Below are 16,082 nucleotides of genomic sequence, written 5' to 3' on the forward strand. Positions count from 1 at the left end.
AAATATTTTAGGAAAGCCTGTATATATACTCCCATATAGCTGTCTCCCTGTCAATCATTAATTTTGGGCATGTAGTTATTAATTTACTGGTGGGTTTACAGTTACAATTACACTTAAAAGAAAGGTTTTATAGTGAAACTGCTCACAAAAATGCTAGAATTTCTCACCTCCTCTTTGCCCAAGAACCAGAGTGAGATACAAAATGTTTGGTTTTGGAATAATTTAGAAGCCTTAGAAGGTCCTGATTTTTGAGAAACTTCTTTACTATCCCTGTGTCTTTAATGTTTTCTATGGGATCTTATTGGGAAAGTTGATCTTTTTAAGTAACTTGATTTGGCACATGTTGAATTTTTCTAGTAAAAGTATATTTCTCTTAAAGTTAAATGAAAGTTAAGCTATATCTGTTGTATTTTCTGTCTTGAAGTCAAAGCAGATAGAGGAATGAAATAAGCTAATGCAAGTATTCTCTGCAAGATGTATGAGTTAGAAATGAGATAATGTTTATAACATGCAGAATTTAAGTGAGTTTCTTCAGACTGAAGTATTTTGAAGAGCATTGCAAAAGAAATTGAGCATTGCAAAAGCAAATTGATTCTAGTGATCTTAAGTGTGGCTTGGAAAATTTGAAGAAAACAATTCATTGTTTGAGGAGTGAAGTTTTATATTTTATGTTGTAATCTTTCTAATAGATTTTACTACAGTTTTAGGAGATAAGACTTCTTTTATGAATATGGGGGGAAATATGTTTCTGTGAGGAGAAACTGAAACAATCTTGTAGCCAAATTCTAGGATTTCTTTTAAGAAAATATGAACCGTGAAATACAATATGATAAAATACTGAAATGGCCATAACTAACCCAGTCAGAATGATGTAGTTAGATGGTCAATAGTTTGACGGAGATATTTTCAGGAACATAATTTCCATTTCTCAACAGACTTAAGATCATTCATGCTGTTATCTGTGACCAACAGGAATGGCTCTAACAACACTAACTTCTCCAGTCTTTATGCAGGACTCTGACTGACGGTGCATTAAGGTAAAAGAAATAAACCCCTCAAGGATAAAAGCTGTAAAATTAGCTTCTGACTCCTGTGAACTGATGCTGCAACTCAATTGAAAGCTTGCAAGTGACCAGCTGGAAATAAAATGTTTTCATAAGTCAGCAGTAGTGAAGGTTTTGTAGGCCAGAGAAAATCCTATATTATACCATGCAACATTGAAAAGGTATTAGGTCACATAATTCTCACTGGAATTTAAAGGGTTATGTGTACAGAAAGGAGTACAGCTCACACTTGGTAGCATTTATCATTGCAACATGTGTGGAATTAAATCAATTAAATGTTGATAAAGATATTGGATTTCACCACAGACAGACTTCTAGAGTAGTTCTTCCCTGGGGAGACTGGCCTTTAAAATAAACTGGATTTTGTCTGTGACCACTGCTGGAATGCCTTTAGCTTTTATGTTGCTTGTCAGGATATGGGAAGAGAGACACACTGGAGAGACCCATCTAGTGATGTGTAATAGTACACAATCCCTAATGGTGCCTTTTCCAAGACTCTTTCCCTTTGGAGTAGTATTACAAAACTGATTTTTAGGTTGTTTATCCAAAGTTTTTGATAGCTGCTTTACTCGGTTACCATATAGTCTGAAATTAATGTTGTGCTTGCTTCTGTGTTCTGAAATTGATCCATGATTTTAACATAGTTATGTGTAAATAACTTTTCTTAGATAGCTTGTTCTGTTAAAATTTGAAACTTTTACACATTCTTGTAAGTCATTTAACAATGTTCTTCAATGTTCTGAATTACCATATGCAGTATAAGAGCTGTAAGTATTCAAACAAGAGCAAAACGCAATTTTTGAAAGTTACTGCTTTACAATTTAGAACATTCAACTTGAAAATATCTTCTGTGGTACTGCAAGAAAAGTCTAATCGGTATTTTAAGCAGGGCAAGATCAAAACCACCTTGCTCTGGCACTTAATGTGGAAATTGATAAATCAACCTGAATATTAATAATTTCATCCTGAGTTAATTAACTGAATGCCCTCTGTTTCTAGCCATTGCATGTTTTATGCCTATAATGTGTGAAATAGCCATAAAAGTCTACTATATATCATTCAAGTGGCAAGCATATGTTGAACTAAAAGACAATTAATTGCTCAGTTGGGTCTTTTAGGTCTATTAGATTAACTATCAATTTTTCAAATCATAGCTCTAATAGTTTTAGAATAAACTGCATCTAAAAATGGGGAGGGATCAACTAACGGTGTTTCAACTTTGTGAATGCTGTATTACTCTGCAACATCAGGTGTATAACCGCTCGTGTCCTTGAATCACCTACTCAAAAGGTTAGTTATGAATTTTTGTGAGTCGTGATATGAAATCCTTGCTCCCTGAATAAGACAGAAAAAAAATTATGATTTTAGGAGGAGAAATTTGCTCTGCATAGAATATAAACAAGACAAGATGTTACCAGAACAAAATATGGTTATAAAAGTACTGCTCTCACAATAATACTACAAAAAAGTACTTATGCATTTCTAATTGGGTGGTAAAACAGATGGCAAAGTCATAAAATGAATGAAGTAACTTACTTTGCCAAGTCAGATTTCATTAAAGAAGTTTGCAACAGCTGGATGATTCCTTAGAGGAATAAAAGGAAATTTTTGAAATGCAAAATCCAACATGCTCCTATTTTATTAGGTTCCGTTTGGCTGGTGTATTGATGCAGTCTGCCTGTGAGGAGAGAGAACAATTGCCTGTATTTGTGAAGAGGAGATGGAGAACTTGGTGGTACCTGCTTCTTGATGTCTCTTGTTAATGCCCTGCATTTGGTCCTGTGTGTTTGCGCCATTTGTGCTGTGGCCTTTGATATAAATGTGCTTGCACTTGCTGGAGCACTTGTTTCCTGCATCCTTCATTGTTATAAGCTGTTTTATTAGCATAAAATGTGAAGGATAGTGTATTTTAGTATTTCTACTCTGTTGAAACTTCATTCAGCGAGGCACCGAGAACCGGAAGAAGGCAGTGCTTGCCTCAAATGATTTATTTAAAAGCTTAAACATTTTCTGTGTCAAGAATTTCATAGGAGCATTATTCAAACAAGGCTTCTATGTTCATTCTGTCTGTGCTAATACTTAAAAGAATTTAAGGGTGTTCATGTGAATTTTCACTGTAGTACTATATGACTGGCTAACAGGGCAAAAGAAGTTGTTATGAGAAGGATTAATTCCCTGAGCTATCAGCATCAGAACTTGTCTTGGTGCAAAGACAGATGCCTGCAACATATACAGATTCCATAAGAGTGTTGGGTGCAGCCTGCCATGAGCCTGGTGATTTGGTTTTGCTTTGCAGATACCATTTGTTTCTAGATTTCTCTATCATAAGTTAACTTTCCTGACTATTGAGCAGTAAAACTATTTGGGTGGAGTTCTGGTTTTAGCAAGTGTGAATCTTAAGTCATTCTTCCTGGCTGTAAAAATGACCATGCAAATATTTGTTTTTTCTAGAAAACACAAATCTGGCATTCTGAAATTCTAAAGGAAGATTATAGGGGTTTTAACAATTAACAAGATAGTTTTGTTAGAGGAAAACCTATATTTTTTCAAATATGTCTTTTGGAAGCTACCTTTAGACCTTTCTCAAAGAATCTACTTCATGAAGCCAAGACAATAGGCTGCTTACATTTCAATCTTCCTTAAATTTCTGTAGTGCATACTGAAGTGTAAGTGTACAGGGGCAAAAAGGACACACTGATGATGTTTGAGATTCCTTTTGAAGTATGATTGACAAAAAACCCTCTGAATTTATGATACTGAATATGCTCTGAACAACTTTTTGAATGCAGTGCTCTTGAACTGCTTTTCAGAGTGAACTGCTGAAGCTCACGCTGCAAGCTCTGGCATAGTTCCTCCAAGGGAACTCCATTCTTACTGCTTTCCAGAGCAGCTGGAAGCAGCAGCTCTGTGCACATGTGAGTGAAGCCTGCCTTACCAGTCAAAAGTTAGCTTCCAGGTATGCTTTCTTGTACTTGAAACACAGCATGAAAATCACAGAATTACAGAATATGCTGAGTTGGAAGGGACCCACAAGGATCTTTGAGTCCAACCCTTAGCCCTGCATCCCCAAGAGTCACACCATGTGCTTGAGAGCATTGTCCAAATGCCTCTTGAACTCTCTTAGGCTTGGTGCTGTGACCACTTCCCTGGGGAGCCTGTTTCAGTGCCCAACCACCCTCTGGGTGAAGAACCTTTTTCTAATATCCTACATAAACCTTCCCTGACACAACTTCAGGACATTCCCTCAGGTCACCACAGAGAAGAGATTAGTGCCTGTCCCTCTTCCTTCCCTCACGAGGAAGTTGTAGACTGCAATGAGGTCTCCCCTGAATCTGTTCAGGCTGAACAGACCGAGTGACCTCAGCCACTCCTCATACAGCTTCCCCTCAAGGCCTTTCACCATTTTTGTTTCCCTCCTTTGGACCCTCTCTAACAGCTTAATATCTTTCCTATATTGTGGCACCCAAAACCGCACACAATATTCAAGGTGAGGCTGCACCATGCTAGTATGTCTTAGGTGACACTAACTTAAATGTGTTCTTGAAGTGCTTCCCTGAGTTCTTAGTTGAATAGCTCTAGTGAAACCCCTGAGCTGTTGATTCAGCATTAGTAAAATTCATACTTGGAGGCAATACATTGACTCTTACATTTTGGGGGGGAAGAGGGTGGGCAAGTGTCTTTGTTCTATATCAAATGCAGAACAATAGTATCTCCCATGAATGTAATTTGACCTTTGACAGGAGACTTATTTATGGGTAACTGATGTGGGAGGCTCTTCTACAGATGTCCCCCTCATCTGTTTCAGCCTTTCATTAGTTTTGCTTGTGGTGGAAAACCAGCAGTTAGTACCATAGTACCTGTTTGTCTGTCTTCCCTCTAAATCCATGCAAGTCTATGGATAGCTTTGACAGGCTAGTGGCATGTAATTGTTCATTCTTCTATCGTGACGGCTGTTACTGTTAATTCTCTCCTCATGGTGTATAATCTTAAATCAATACAAAATTAATACCTTCTGTTAATATGCTAGATTACAGATCTTCATGTTTATAAATATAATCTAAGAGAAGACATGACTCTTACACTTCATGTTAAAGAAACACTTCAGCACTATCAGCTTCAGAAAGTTAAGTTCCCTCAATGATTAGAATAGACTGAGATAGGGCACCAGCCATGTAATGAACGCTTTCACATGAAAGCAGAAACAGTATTCCAGACTCTTGCATAAATGTGTATATTACCAAAATTATTTCACAGTGTAACTTTAGTCAGTTGAACTATGAGAGCAATTTTATTGCTGGTGTGCTTGAGTTTGCTACTCTTCCCACTGATCTCTGGAGCAGTCCAGATAAACCAATGAAAGTATCTAGAACTCTTCCCAATGTTTTGTAATAGCCATAACATAACTTGCAAAAAGTGAGGAATCTTCAACAGGGCTAGATAATGGTTAAGGAACCTTAGAACACTTTCATTGTTTTGCCACAGTGCTTATATGCTGGAAGTGCTGTAGTTTTGCTTTCCCTGTGGTCAGCTATGTGCTGTTCTGGGCTGTCTTCGGTGCCAGCAAGTTTGTTTAGGTAGCTGATCTGTCCAAAAAACAGTATAGATTAATTTTTGTCTAGAGCAACTTCCTAAGTGCTTTGCCACCTAGTGCTATTGGGAGAAGGGTTATGGAAAGATAGTCAGACTGTGCCAGGTTCAGTTTATGTCAGCCTTGCAGACACACACAGCTGGGTTCAAGTGTTGTGTGTTTTGTCAGTGTTTTATGTGGACAGTGATGTAGCTGCTTCATTTTCTTTTCAGCACACTACAAGGTTTGAAATCTTAAGACCTTGATTTTGTTCTAGACAGTTTCTGTTGTTTAGTTTGTCAGGGTTTTCACGTGCTGTTACATGTGGGTTTCAAGAAATTTCCTGATGGGAATGCCTTCCTGGAAGTCATCTTGCAGGATGCCAAAGAAGCTTTTTGGTTACAAAATGCTGAAATGATGACTTGAAACATGGAATTCATGTATATTCTGACTTCAGAAGCTGTTGCCTAGTTCATGGCTATGCCCAGAAGCTGGCACTAAGGCCCTGTGGAGCCTTAGGAAGTCTGTGAACTTCTTTGCTAGTGTTCTTGTGACTTCTTTTTGGAGAAATCTGTTCTTCTGATGATGTCTTCAAAGTACAAAGCTGCAGGCGTGTGGGAACCACTGTTCTTTATAGCAGTGTGAGGTAATTTACAGGATCAATGGGCCTTGGTTACTTGATGAAGAGTTCACTGGTTGACTTTTCCAGTTTAAGTGCCTGTGTATGGTTACAGTTTGAAGTACCTGTCTCAAGGAGCTGGGAAATGTAGATCTTTTGCCTGAGATTTGCTGCTGCTGAGAGATAGAACTTAAGTCAGTTTTCTACCCTTTGCTTTTGTTAGTATATGTGTGGTCAGTCACCTTAGTAAATTTGTTTTGTAGGTGTGGGAGACACAAACACCTTATGTGGTGTGCCCTGGAAAGCTTTGGAAAGAAGGGCTTACAAAACCTTGAATATGGTTTAACTGCTTGTTAAACTCATGGGAAGCAACAAATCCTAATTACCAGTTAAACATGTTTATGTCAAACGATTATTTTCAGGAGAGAGGGAAATACTTATTGTGAAAGTTTCTACCTTGCTCTGAGGTTGAGGTTTAGGAGGCCTGTTCCGTTACCTAATGAGACTAGTCATTTCTAAGATAGGTTTGAATATTTGTGTTAGTTCTCATCTTTTTCTAGGCTTCTACTTTTAATTCACAGTGATTATTTAACATTTGAAATACTTGTTGTGCCTTAATAAAATACTGATACTACTTCATGCAAAGCTTGACAGATGTGTGTTTAAACACCAGTCAAACTTGAGCCATGGAATGACACTTATTATAATAATGCTGATCTAACTTTAAAAACTTCCTTACTCTCCAGTTCTTAAAACAGTAGGTATCTTATATCCTGTCTTATGTCCTCATGTATCCTATCAATTTCTGGGTCATGGGCTGTTTCTGCTGTTCTGGTTTCAATATTGTAATTGGAAGCAACTGTTGGGAGGGTTAGACTCTGCTTGCCTGGAATTGCCTCCCTCCTTTTCCAGGAACACTTTTGTTGCAGAAATATCTGACTCATTCCTGAGGTGTCTTCCAGATACTTGGCATCTAGTATATGCTAGTGCTGTTTTCAAAGAATACATTCTCAAGTATAATTTTGCTGTTGTTAACCAAACTGAAACTACTAGACTCAATAAACAATGAAGTAACTAGTTGAATTTGTGATCTTTTCATAACAGATAAGATTATATTGCTTGATGGTCCTTGGGGACATCAATATGTTGTCACTTTTCAAAATTCTTGTTCCTGTGCTTTTTCTCAGAAAGCTGAACTTGTAATTTTTAAGTCATGTGAGGCAAGGGTGCTTTGAATCAATTTGGGGAATTAAGAAACTTTGGAGAATATTTAAACTCACTTAGAAAATACTGTCAAATAATCACCATAAATTTTCACTTCAGAATAAGATAAGTTGTAGCTAATGTTTTGGGAAGTGATAGATTGTACTAAATTTAAAGTACAGAGTAGTGCAGGTATTAATTTCTTCAATTAGAAAAAAAAATGAGTTATTTGATTAGAACAGCATGAGTTTCCATTACTAAATTTTCTTTAATTGTTCAATAAGCAATTGATAATTTTGCCTTTCTGGAAGTATTTTGGTCAAAGCATACTAACTATAGTTCTTAATATTGTGCAGGTGGCTCATATATTTCAATTAAATTACTCCTATTCCTTCAAATGTATCAAGTTCTAACCCTGTTAAACAGAGTAAAGATAGGTGGTGTAACATATCAGCTAGTGGCTGTAAGTGATGTTTGTTATATAAAGGAGTCTTCAGAGAAGAAATTTACTCATCATAAAAGTGAGTGGGTAATGAGGTTAATGTGACAGACTCAAATTTTTATGTAATCTTAAAGGAAAGGAAACGAACTGGAATTCAGTTTTGATGTATTAGTTTTATGTAGGCTATAAAATTAACAATAAAAAGTTGGGTTTTTTGTAATTGAAGGGCACCACCATCTCTACTTATTAACTAGAACCTACTATACTAGCTGTACCAACTGTGATTAAACACAAAGCTGTGTATAACTAGTCCCCTTCAAACAAATGTCTGCAGCAAATCAAAGTCCTGCTGTTAAGGACAACTACATATTCACAAAGCCTGCATTCAGCTTTATGTATAGTACTGCAGAAGATGCCAGCTGAATTTGTGCCTGTAATGATGTGACTTCGGTGTAATGCTTTTCTTTCCCTGGTCTGCTCTTGTTGACGTTGCATATACAAGACTCCAGGGAATCAAAACAGGCAGAATAAGCTCCTTGACCTCTTTTGGTCTCATTCTCTAAGAAAATGAGGCTGATCATATGCTCTGTTCTTTGTTATTTTTCAGCCTATAGGCCAGTTTTGGGTACGTTTTGTCAGAGATTCAGGTGTCTTTCATAAGGTATTTTCTGTAAATTTCTTTAGTATGTACTGCTGGCTAAAGAGGGGGAAGTCTACCCTGTGATTCACAGTGCTCCCTGTGAAGGAAAGGAAGTAATCTAAAGTGTTGTCTGTTGCCCTATTTGGATGGTACACAGCTACTCTGTTGGCCGCTTTTTTGCTCCCTCTAACTGTATGAACCTTGGGATTATAGCATTGAGGAGGGATGTAGAAGACAAATGGCATGGATATGTAAGGAAGCATGCTTTGATTGTTTTGGAGCAAGTTACTCTGTAAGAAAAAGCCAGTTGAGAAACAGGACGGCTTAAGAGGAGTCCTTGAATTTGATCAGACAAGCAAGATGAATGAGGAGCTGAAACCCATTAGATTTTTTTTCACCCTTAAGCATATTTTCGTCTCAGTTTATTGGACTGAAATAGTAGATGGGAGGACAAAATATAGACTAATAAAGAGAGATCAAGGATTGCTGCTTTTTGTTTTCTTCTTCCCTAACATGTATTTGCAAAGATATCTTCCCTGAAAATATTGTCCCTGAAGATGAAAAGCTTTTTTTGTCTTGGCACCTGATTATCTTACTCTTGTAAATCTGGATAATCACTCTGTGGTCCAAGACTTTATGTGGAAGTTAACATGATGCTTATGTGTCCAAGTCCTGTCACAGAAACAATGTCCAGCTCACTCCTCTGGTGGGTGGGTGGAGCTGAATGCTGGATGTTGGGTTTAAATCTGTGAGGGACTACAGGTAACATTTTTTGCACAGAGGAGCTTTGATGTAAGGTATAAAACTCAGGAGAACTTGGTATTGCTACAGGTAGAAGCCAGCAGCTTTCCAGCTCCAGCTACAAGTTCCTAGATTATCTTAATCAAGTAAAAATAACTTTAAAAAAAAGTTATTTATTTACCTAATCTTCTTTCCTTTGATTAGATTATTAGACTGTTGGACAAGATGCCATTGCTGATGCTAACATGAATTCCTACCTCTGCAGTTCTTAGTTAATCTAATTTCTCCCTAGACTGGCTCTACAAAAATGATCCTAGCCCCACCTGGAAGCCTGCCATTAAATGGAGCACAGAATCATGGGGATGGTTATCTGCAAGCAGGCAGTAAAGCAGCTGTAGGAGCTTTGAGAACTGCTTACTTCGGCAGTGCAGTCAGATTCATTTGTTTGTGTCCTTATCTGCACAAGTATGTTGGAAAAGGGCAGTTTCCTAGGAGTTTATCTGAAGTGGAGGTGAGGACTGATCTGTAGCATGGTGGTTAGACAATGCTTTTGTCCTTTTCAGTGAAGGTGTTGCAGTACATTGTTGAGCCAGTTAAGCTTTTGCTTCTCTTTCAACTTGTTGAACTATACAAAGAACTGTGTAAAAATAAACTTTAATATATGTCATCAGCTGTATTATGGGATTTAGAGTGGGTGTGGTAAAAACCTGACTTGCAGAAATGGATGATACAGCTATTGACAACACCCTGCTTGACTCTGTGTGTGTCTCTCTGCTGTAGGGTGACGTAGAATTTGACTGCAGGATAATCCAGTGTTTATCTTCTGACTCCCAAATAATTTTGCATTGTGAAGATGAAAATAATTTAAAAAAAATCACAGTACACATAATAAGATGCTTTCTTGAGCTTCATACAACAAGGTTCTTGCCACAGTCTGTCAGTTTTATCATAATTATAAAGTAGGCCAATTCAGAAACTAGATATAACCCACATTAATACTACTTATGAAAATAAGCCAGGCTACATAAATTATGGGTGGAAAGACTTTTTGTGTGAAACTTCATATCAGATGCTTTACTGTTAAAATTGGAATCTAGGTTCCTCTTTGCTTTTCAAAGCACACTGAAACAGGTATGTGGTAGTAGCTTAAAACTTACCACTTTCAAGCTGTCTCTCCTCTCTAGCACAGTACTTGCTCTGAAGCAGTCTCTTTGGATTAAGTGTTGTTTGCACAGTATCATATTACCTTGTACTTGCATTGTTTGTAACTTATTTCTCTCTTTCCACATTGTCTACTATCAGCAGGCCTGAGTTTTGCTAGAGTTGTATCTTTACTGGATTGTGAAGAACTTGGCCTCCCTGAGCTGCCTCCTACTACAACGTGTAGCAGAGTATTTATGACAAGCTTATCTTTAGGATTTGAAGTCTGTGGTAGCATAAATCATAGAATTATAGAATAAGCCAGGTTGGAAAGGACCTCTGAGATCATCAAGTCCAACCCTTAATCCACTACCACCAGAGTTACTAGAGCATGGCACTAAGTGCCACATCCAGTCTCATCTTACAAACCTCCAGGGACAGAGAATCCACCACTTCTTTGGGCAGCCCGTCCCAACTCCTTCCAGTGAAGTTTTGTTGTCTTCAGTATTTTAATGGAATGTTGTTTACTGACAGTTATTGATGGTTTGGAATACTGCTTTGACTGGTTGGGTCAGGTTTTTATAATTTCAAGTTTTTTTGACTCAATCTCTTATGCTTCTTTGAACGGGTGTTATCAAGACTTCTGAAAATGATTGGCTGCTATAAAATCTTTCTGGAAGTGGAAATGTGTTGGGTTCTTTGTGTGCCAGCTGTTGCAGAGAGTACAAAAAGCAGCAACTTCTGTTTGTCACACTGGGACATTACTTGTTGAATTGCAACTTGAAGTAAAATATCAATTTTCACACTGCTCAATCCACTTAAAGACTAGAGGTTAATTTACAAGTATTACAGTGAAACATTGCCATTGTATATTTGAATTCAGATTGTTTGCACAAACTCACCTGACAGAGGTCCTGCTGAATTCATTTGGACTTATTCCAGTATTGAAGTACTTATGGAAGAATAGTCTGTTTTCTTGCTCAGAGTACGCCCTATCCAGGTATACTAGTGCTTCAATTTCTCTGCTTCTGTGGGTATATATTGTAATCAAAGCTTCGCAAGCTGAGCTGTTGTCAGTTGGTAAATGGAATTCAGATGAATTTTCTTTATATTATTTGTCTGAAATACATACTAAGAAGCATGACTTTCAGGGTATGTTTTTCCTTTTAAGAGAAAAGTGGAAAGACAAAACAATGGAGTATTTCAAGATGTAATGTAGCTTGAAAACATGCGCATGGCTTGGAACTATTTTCCTGTTCTTGTACTGCCTCTTGAGTAAAAAGGAAGCAATGGTTCTTTGTAAGCCAAAATGGAAATGTGTTTTTGTTCTCTTCCATCTCCTTTTTAAAAGAACTTGTAACATAATGTTAGTTGTATTTCTCTGCTATGGCTCTATAAATGAGTACATTAGCTTACTCATACTTACTTCACTTAGATAATCTTTTTGGGGAAAACAATTTAAGTGACTTAGTTTTCAGTTGCATTTTTAGAATTCCTTGACAGCAGAATGGTACTGATGTGATCTGAAGAGTTTGTCATGTGGGTTGTGGGTTAACCTTGGTAGGCAGCTAAGTACCACACAGCTGCTTTCTCGCTCCCGCTCTCTACCGGTGGTATGGGGGAGAGAATTGGAAGGGTGGAAGTAAGAAAACTTGTGGGTTGAGATAATGATAAGTTAATATATTTTAAAAAAAAAAAGGAAACAAGCCCAAGGAAAACAAATTATTAAAAAAAAAAACTTGCTTACTGCTGGCCAAGCAATGCCCAGCCAGTCCCTGAGCAGTGGCAGTCCCGACAAACTTCAAATGTCTCTGCCAACTTTTATTCCTAAGCAGTGGCATGGGGATATCCCCTTGGTCAGCTGTTCCAGCTGTGTGTCTCCTAGCTGCTTGCTCATGCCCAGCCTACTTGCTGGCATGGCAGCATGAGATACAGAAAAGGCTCTGTATTTATTTATTTTTTCTTCCAGGAAAGATTGGCTGAATCTCTACTGAAGCTTTAGTCAGCATGCTTTTATACTTACCTGCCTCACTGCTAACAAAACCTTAGTGCATGGACTCAACTAGGGATTTTGATAAAAGTTTTAAGAAAATTGTCATGCTTCGCATTCTCATAGTTTAAGCTGCACACAAGGGTAATTCATTATGCAGGAGGATGTAATTTTAGTGTGACATTTCCTTTACCCATTGTGACCATTTGACAATGAGGTAACAGTGCCTTGTTATGACACTGTGTTATCTGATAGTTCTCTATGTAACTGAGCTGTGCTGCCATACGAATGTGCTCTTTTTGAGCTTTCTAATTAACAAAATCTGAGTTACATTTGGTTCTTAATTGCTTCCATACATGTTTATTGCATTTATATATGTAATGTAGATGTCATTGTGTCTTTTGCAGTTCAGAGCTTGTTTTGACCCAAAATCTCTGGAGGAGAGTACATTCTGTCACTGTACAGGGACTTTCACATGTCTTAAGAACTGTGCAAGCAATCACAGACTTTACTATTGAGATAGGTAGGGAATGAAACAAAGGTGTGGGAAGATCTGCTGAAGAGATCTGCTAAAACTATAACATGCTTGATTTATTTTTTTTAAGTTAATGGGATTGTTATGTTCTGTACTTCTGCAAGCATACATTTAACTATGTGAGTTAACTCATAGGGCCTCTTGGTACTGGTGACATGCAGAGATTTGTATTTAAGCAAACAATCATGGGACTGAGACTACTATTCCAAATACACTGAATAATTATATTTGTAGGCAAGTTGAATCTTTTTACTCTATGTAAACTAGATTATTATTTTCGCTTCTGATGGACTTATTGAAACTGGGTATTTTTAGGTTTTAAGTTTGCTTGCTTTTCTCTGTAAAAGTACACTAGCTAATCCTTGCTGCTTTGTCTTAATGCTTGCTATTTAAGATGGAAATTCCATCAAAAGTCTGTTTTCTTCCCTTGCAGCTGTCATATCCCATGTTTGTGATATGGTGGTGTACAGTGTTGACTCACCGTGGCTTCCTTTTTCAATTCTTGTGTAGTAAACTAGCAAGAATTTTTGACACATACTGTGTCACTAAAAGAAAATGTCATGTTCTACATACCAAGATGTAAATCTTTTCCCTTAATTGCTCTTGGGTGGTGTGGACCCACTTGTGCTGTCTCCAAATGGTGAAAGATTTCTTTGCTTAAGTAGCAAAATAGATGAGCTCAGTATAATTTGTGGAACGACTTGTAGTGAAAAAGCAGATAGGTTTCACTGAAGACAGCAGAACTGAATTGAAGACATTAGATATGTAGGGATTTGAAACAAATCCACTTTAAACGTTCATGTGGGAAAAGGAAAAGAAAACTAATGAAGCAATATTTTTCTTCTAGGTTTTTTTCATTTGATACCTGCGAATTTTCTGCAATCCAAAGATGGCAGCAAATAAACCTAAAGGACAAAATTCCTTGGCTTTACACAAAGTCATCATGGTGGGAAGTGGTGGTGTAGGAAAATCTGCTTTAACACTACAATTCATGTATGATGAGGTAAGAATCTGCACTAGAAATTAGGAGATGCCTGCTCTACATAGTGTTGTTTAAGTTAAATTTGTACAGTGTTTTTCTGAAAGGGTCTAAATATATGTGATGTGGTATGAAAGTCATCAATTAAGTGGGACAAAAACATGTTTTGAGATTAGTGATTTGCCTTCTAGAGATACCTGTGAAGGTAAAATGTGACCTTTTTCAGACTTCTAAGCAGTTAGATGCTCTGTCATATTATTGGAATATTTTCACATTGTTCACTAGACCTATTAGAACTTAGTTATTACAGCTGAAAGCTTCTTCACTTAGGTGAGTTGCATGATGCCTGAAACAACCAAGCTTTTCTATATTTTTTATGCTGCTGCTGAAGAGAGTAATTAAAATCAGTTTCTTGTTTCCTTACCTTTTTTCCCCAGTGAAAGTGGCTTAGGAAAGCAAGAACTGTTTGGGCTGAGGAAAAGTCTGCTTTAACTGAGGCGTTTGAATACTTCACATGGCCTAAATGTATATGCTTAGTTATTAGTTACTGTACCCATTTTAGATGCTTGCTATATCCTTGTGTTCAAGCAGAAGCATTTGCCTTGTACAGGCATGATTTTATATCATTAAGGGTTTTTTTTTTTCTAGTTTGTTGAAGACTATGAGCCCACCAAAGCAGATAGCTACAGGAAAAAAGTGGTTCTGGATGGGGAAGAAGTCCAAATTGATATATTGGACACAGCAGGGCAGGAGGACTATGCTGCAATTAGAGACAACTACTTCCGAAGTGGAGAAGGCTTTCTTTGCGTCTTCTCTATTACAGAGCTAGAATCCTTTGCAGCAACTGCAGACTTCAGGTAAGTTACAAGGCAAGATAATTATTCTAATTACAATGTGATGATTGCAAGTGATTTTTTTTTAATTGTTGTGTAATATCTTTTTGATAATCCATATTGGATGACAGCTCTTACTGTTGTCACATAATGTTCTGAACAGATGCCTAGCCATGCCTTCACTATCTGTACCACTTCAGATATCTTAGCTGCTGTGTTTCTGAATACCAGAAAGGCTGTTGCCACAGAGCAGATACTTCTGCCCTTTGTAAGTTGGTGTTGCTTGGCACTTGTGCTAGGAAGCAGTGTTTTTTGAGGAGGTGTACAGCTATCCAAAGTAATGGATCTGAGAAAAAATTCATAGAGTTTGTATGGTTGCCTGTAATGTATGTACAGTACTGTTTACTCCCCAGAGGTGTCTTTTTTTAGTTCTTGCTCCATATGTAGAGGACTATGGATGTGTTTCTCTTAACCTGTGAAAACCTTAGAACAAAAAAGCAGCTATAGCATGTGCAACTGTTTTATACTAGAATACTTGTTATAAAGATGACATGACCAGATTTCAGTTGAAAACTCTACAGAATAACCATATCTGGTCATGCCTGTCTACAAAGTCTTAGGCAATGTGAGGCACGAGCATTGTATTCTGGGAGAGCAGTGTGTAGTATCAACACCACAAGCCTTTCTACCTCTTAAAGATGGTTTTATGAACAACAGAGTATGGGTTTGGGTGACAAGGTTTTGGAAGCAGGGGTGGCTTCACTGAGAAGCTGCTAGGAGCTTTCACTATATCCAGTGGAGCCAAAGCCAGCTAGCTCCAAGAAGCATCTACCTCTGGTGAAGGCTGATCCTACCAGCAACAGTGGCAGCACCTCTGGGATAACGTATTTAAGAAAGGGAAAAAAAGTTGTTAGGCAGAAGCAAATTGCAGCCAGAGAAGAAAGGAGTGAGAATAAGTGAGAGAAGCAGCTCTGCAGATGCCAAGGTCGGTGAGGAAGGAGGGGGCGGAGGTGCTCCAGTCGCCAGAGCGCAGCCTGTGACGAAGACCGTGGTGAGACAGGCTGTCCCACTGCAGCCCATGGAGGTCCGTGGTGGAGCTGATATTACCTGCAGCCTCTGGAGGACCCCAAGCCACAGCAGGTGGATGCTTGAAGGAGGCTGTGACCCTGTGGGAGGCTCGTGCTAGAAGAGGCAGCACCTGTTGAGAGAGGAGCCCACACTGGAGCAGGTTTGCTGGCGGGACTTGTGACCCCATGTGGGACCCACGCTGGAGCAGTTCTGCATGAAGAACTGCAGCCTGTAGGAAGGGCTCACCTTGGAAAAGTTCAT

At 38.1% G+C, this 16,082-nt stretch overlaps 1 protein-coding gene and 1 long non-coding RNA gene across 6 annotated transcripts in view; one reads left to right on the top strand and one right to left on the bottom strand.

Annotated features, from left to right (window-relative positions):
* Positions 1 to 16,082, top strand: part of RALA (RAS like proto-oncogene A) — a 31,531-nt gene that overhangs the window by 6,151 nt on the left and 9,298 nt on the right. For 2 of the 5 annotated variants that reach the window (XM_064668193.1, XM_064668203.1), the window contains exons 2-3: positions 13,789 to 13,944; positions 14,569 to 14,777. In XM_064668193.1, coding sequence (XP_064524263.1) covers positions 13,831 to 13,944; positions 14,569 to 14,777 — 323 coding nt within the window. In that variant the 5' untranslated portion in view covers positions 13,789 to 13,830. Of the gene's footprint in view, positions 1 to 2,709; positions 2,800 to 12,813; positions 12,930 to 13,788; positions 13,945 to 14,568; positions 14,778 to 16,082 lie in introns of those variants that run through there. The other 3 variants (XM_064668175.1, XM_064668185.1, XM_064668183.1) reach the window with 3 other exon arrangements.
* LOC135420577 (uncharacterized) lies at positions 4,837 to 12,580 on the bottom strand. Its single transcript, XR_010433609.1, has 3 exons — positions 12,440 to 12,580; positions 11,319 to 11,444; positions 4,837 to 5,049 (listed from the first exon to the last, which is right to left on the bottom strand). It is a non-coding gene; the product is annotated as an uncharacterized LOC135420577 (long non-coding RNA).

This window comes from Pseudopipra pipra, chromosome 1 (genome assembly GCF_036250125.1).
Source record: "Pseudopipra pipra isolate bDixPip1 chromosome 1, bDixPip1.hap1, whole genome shotgun sequence".
Classification (NCBI taxonomy): domain Eukaryota; kingdom Metazoa; phylum Chordata; class Aves; order Passeriformes; family Pipridae; genus Pseudopipra; species Pseudopipra pipra.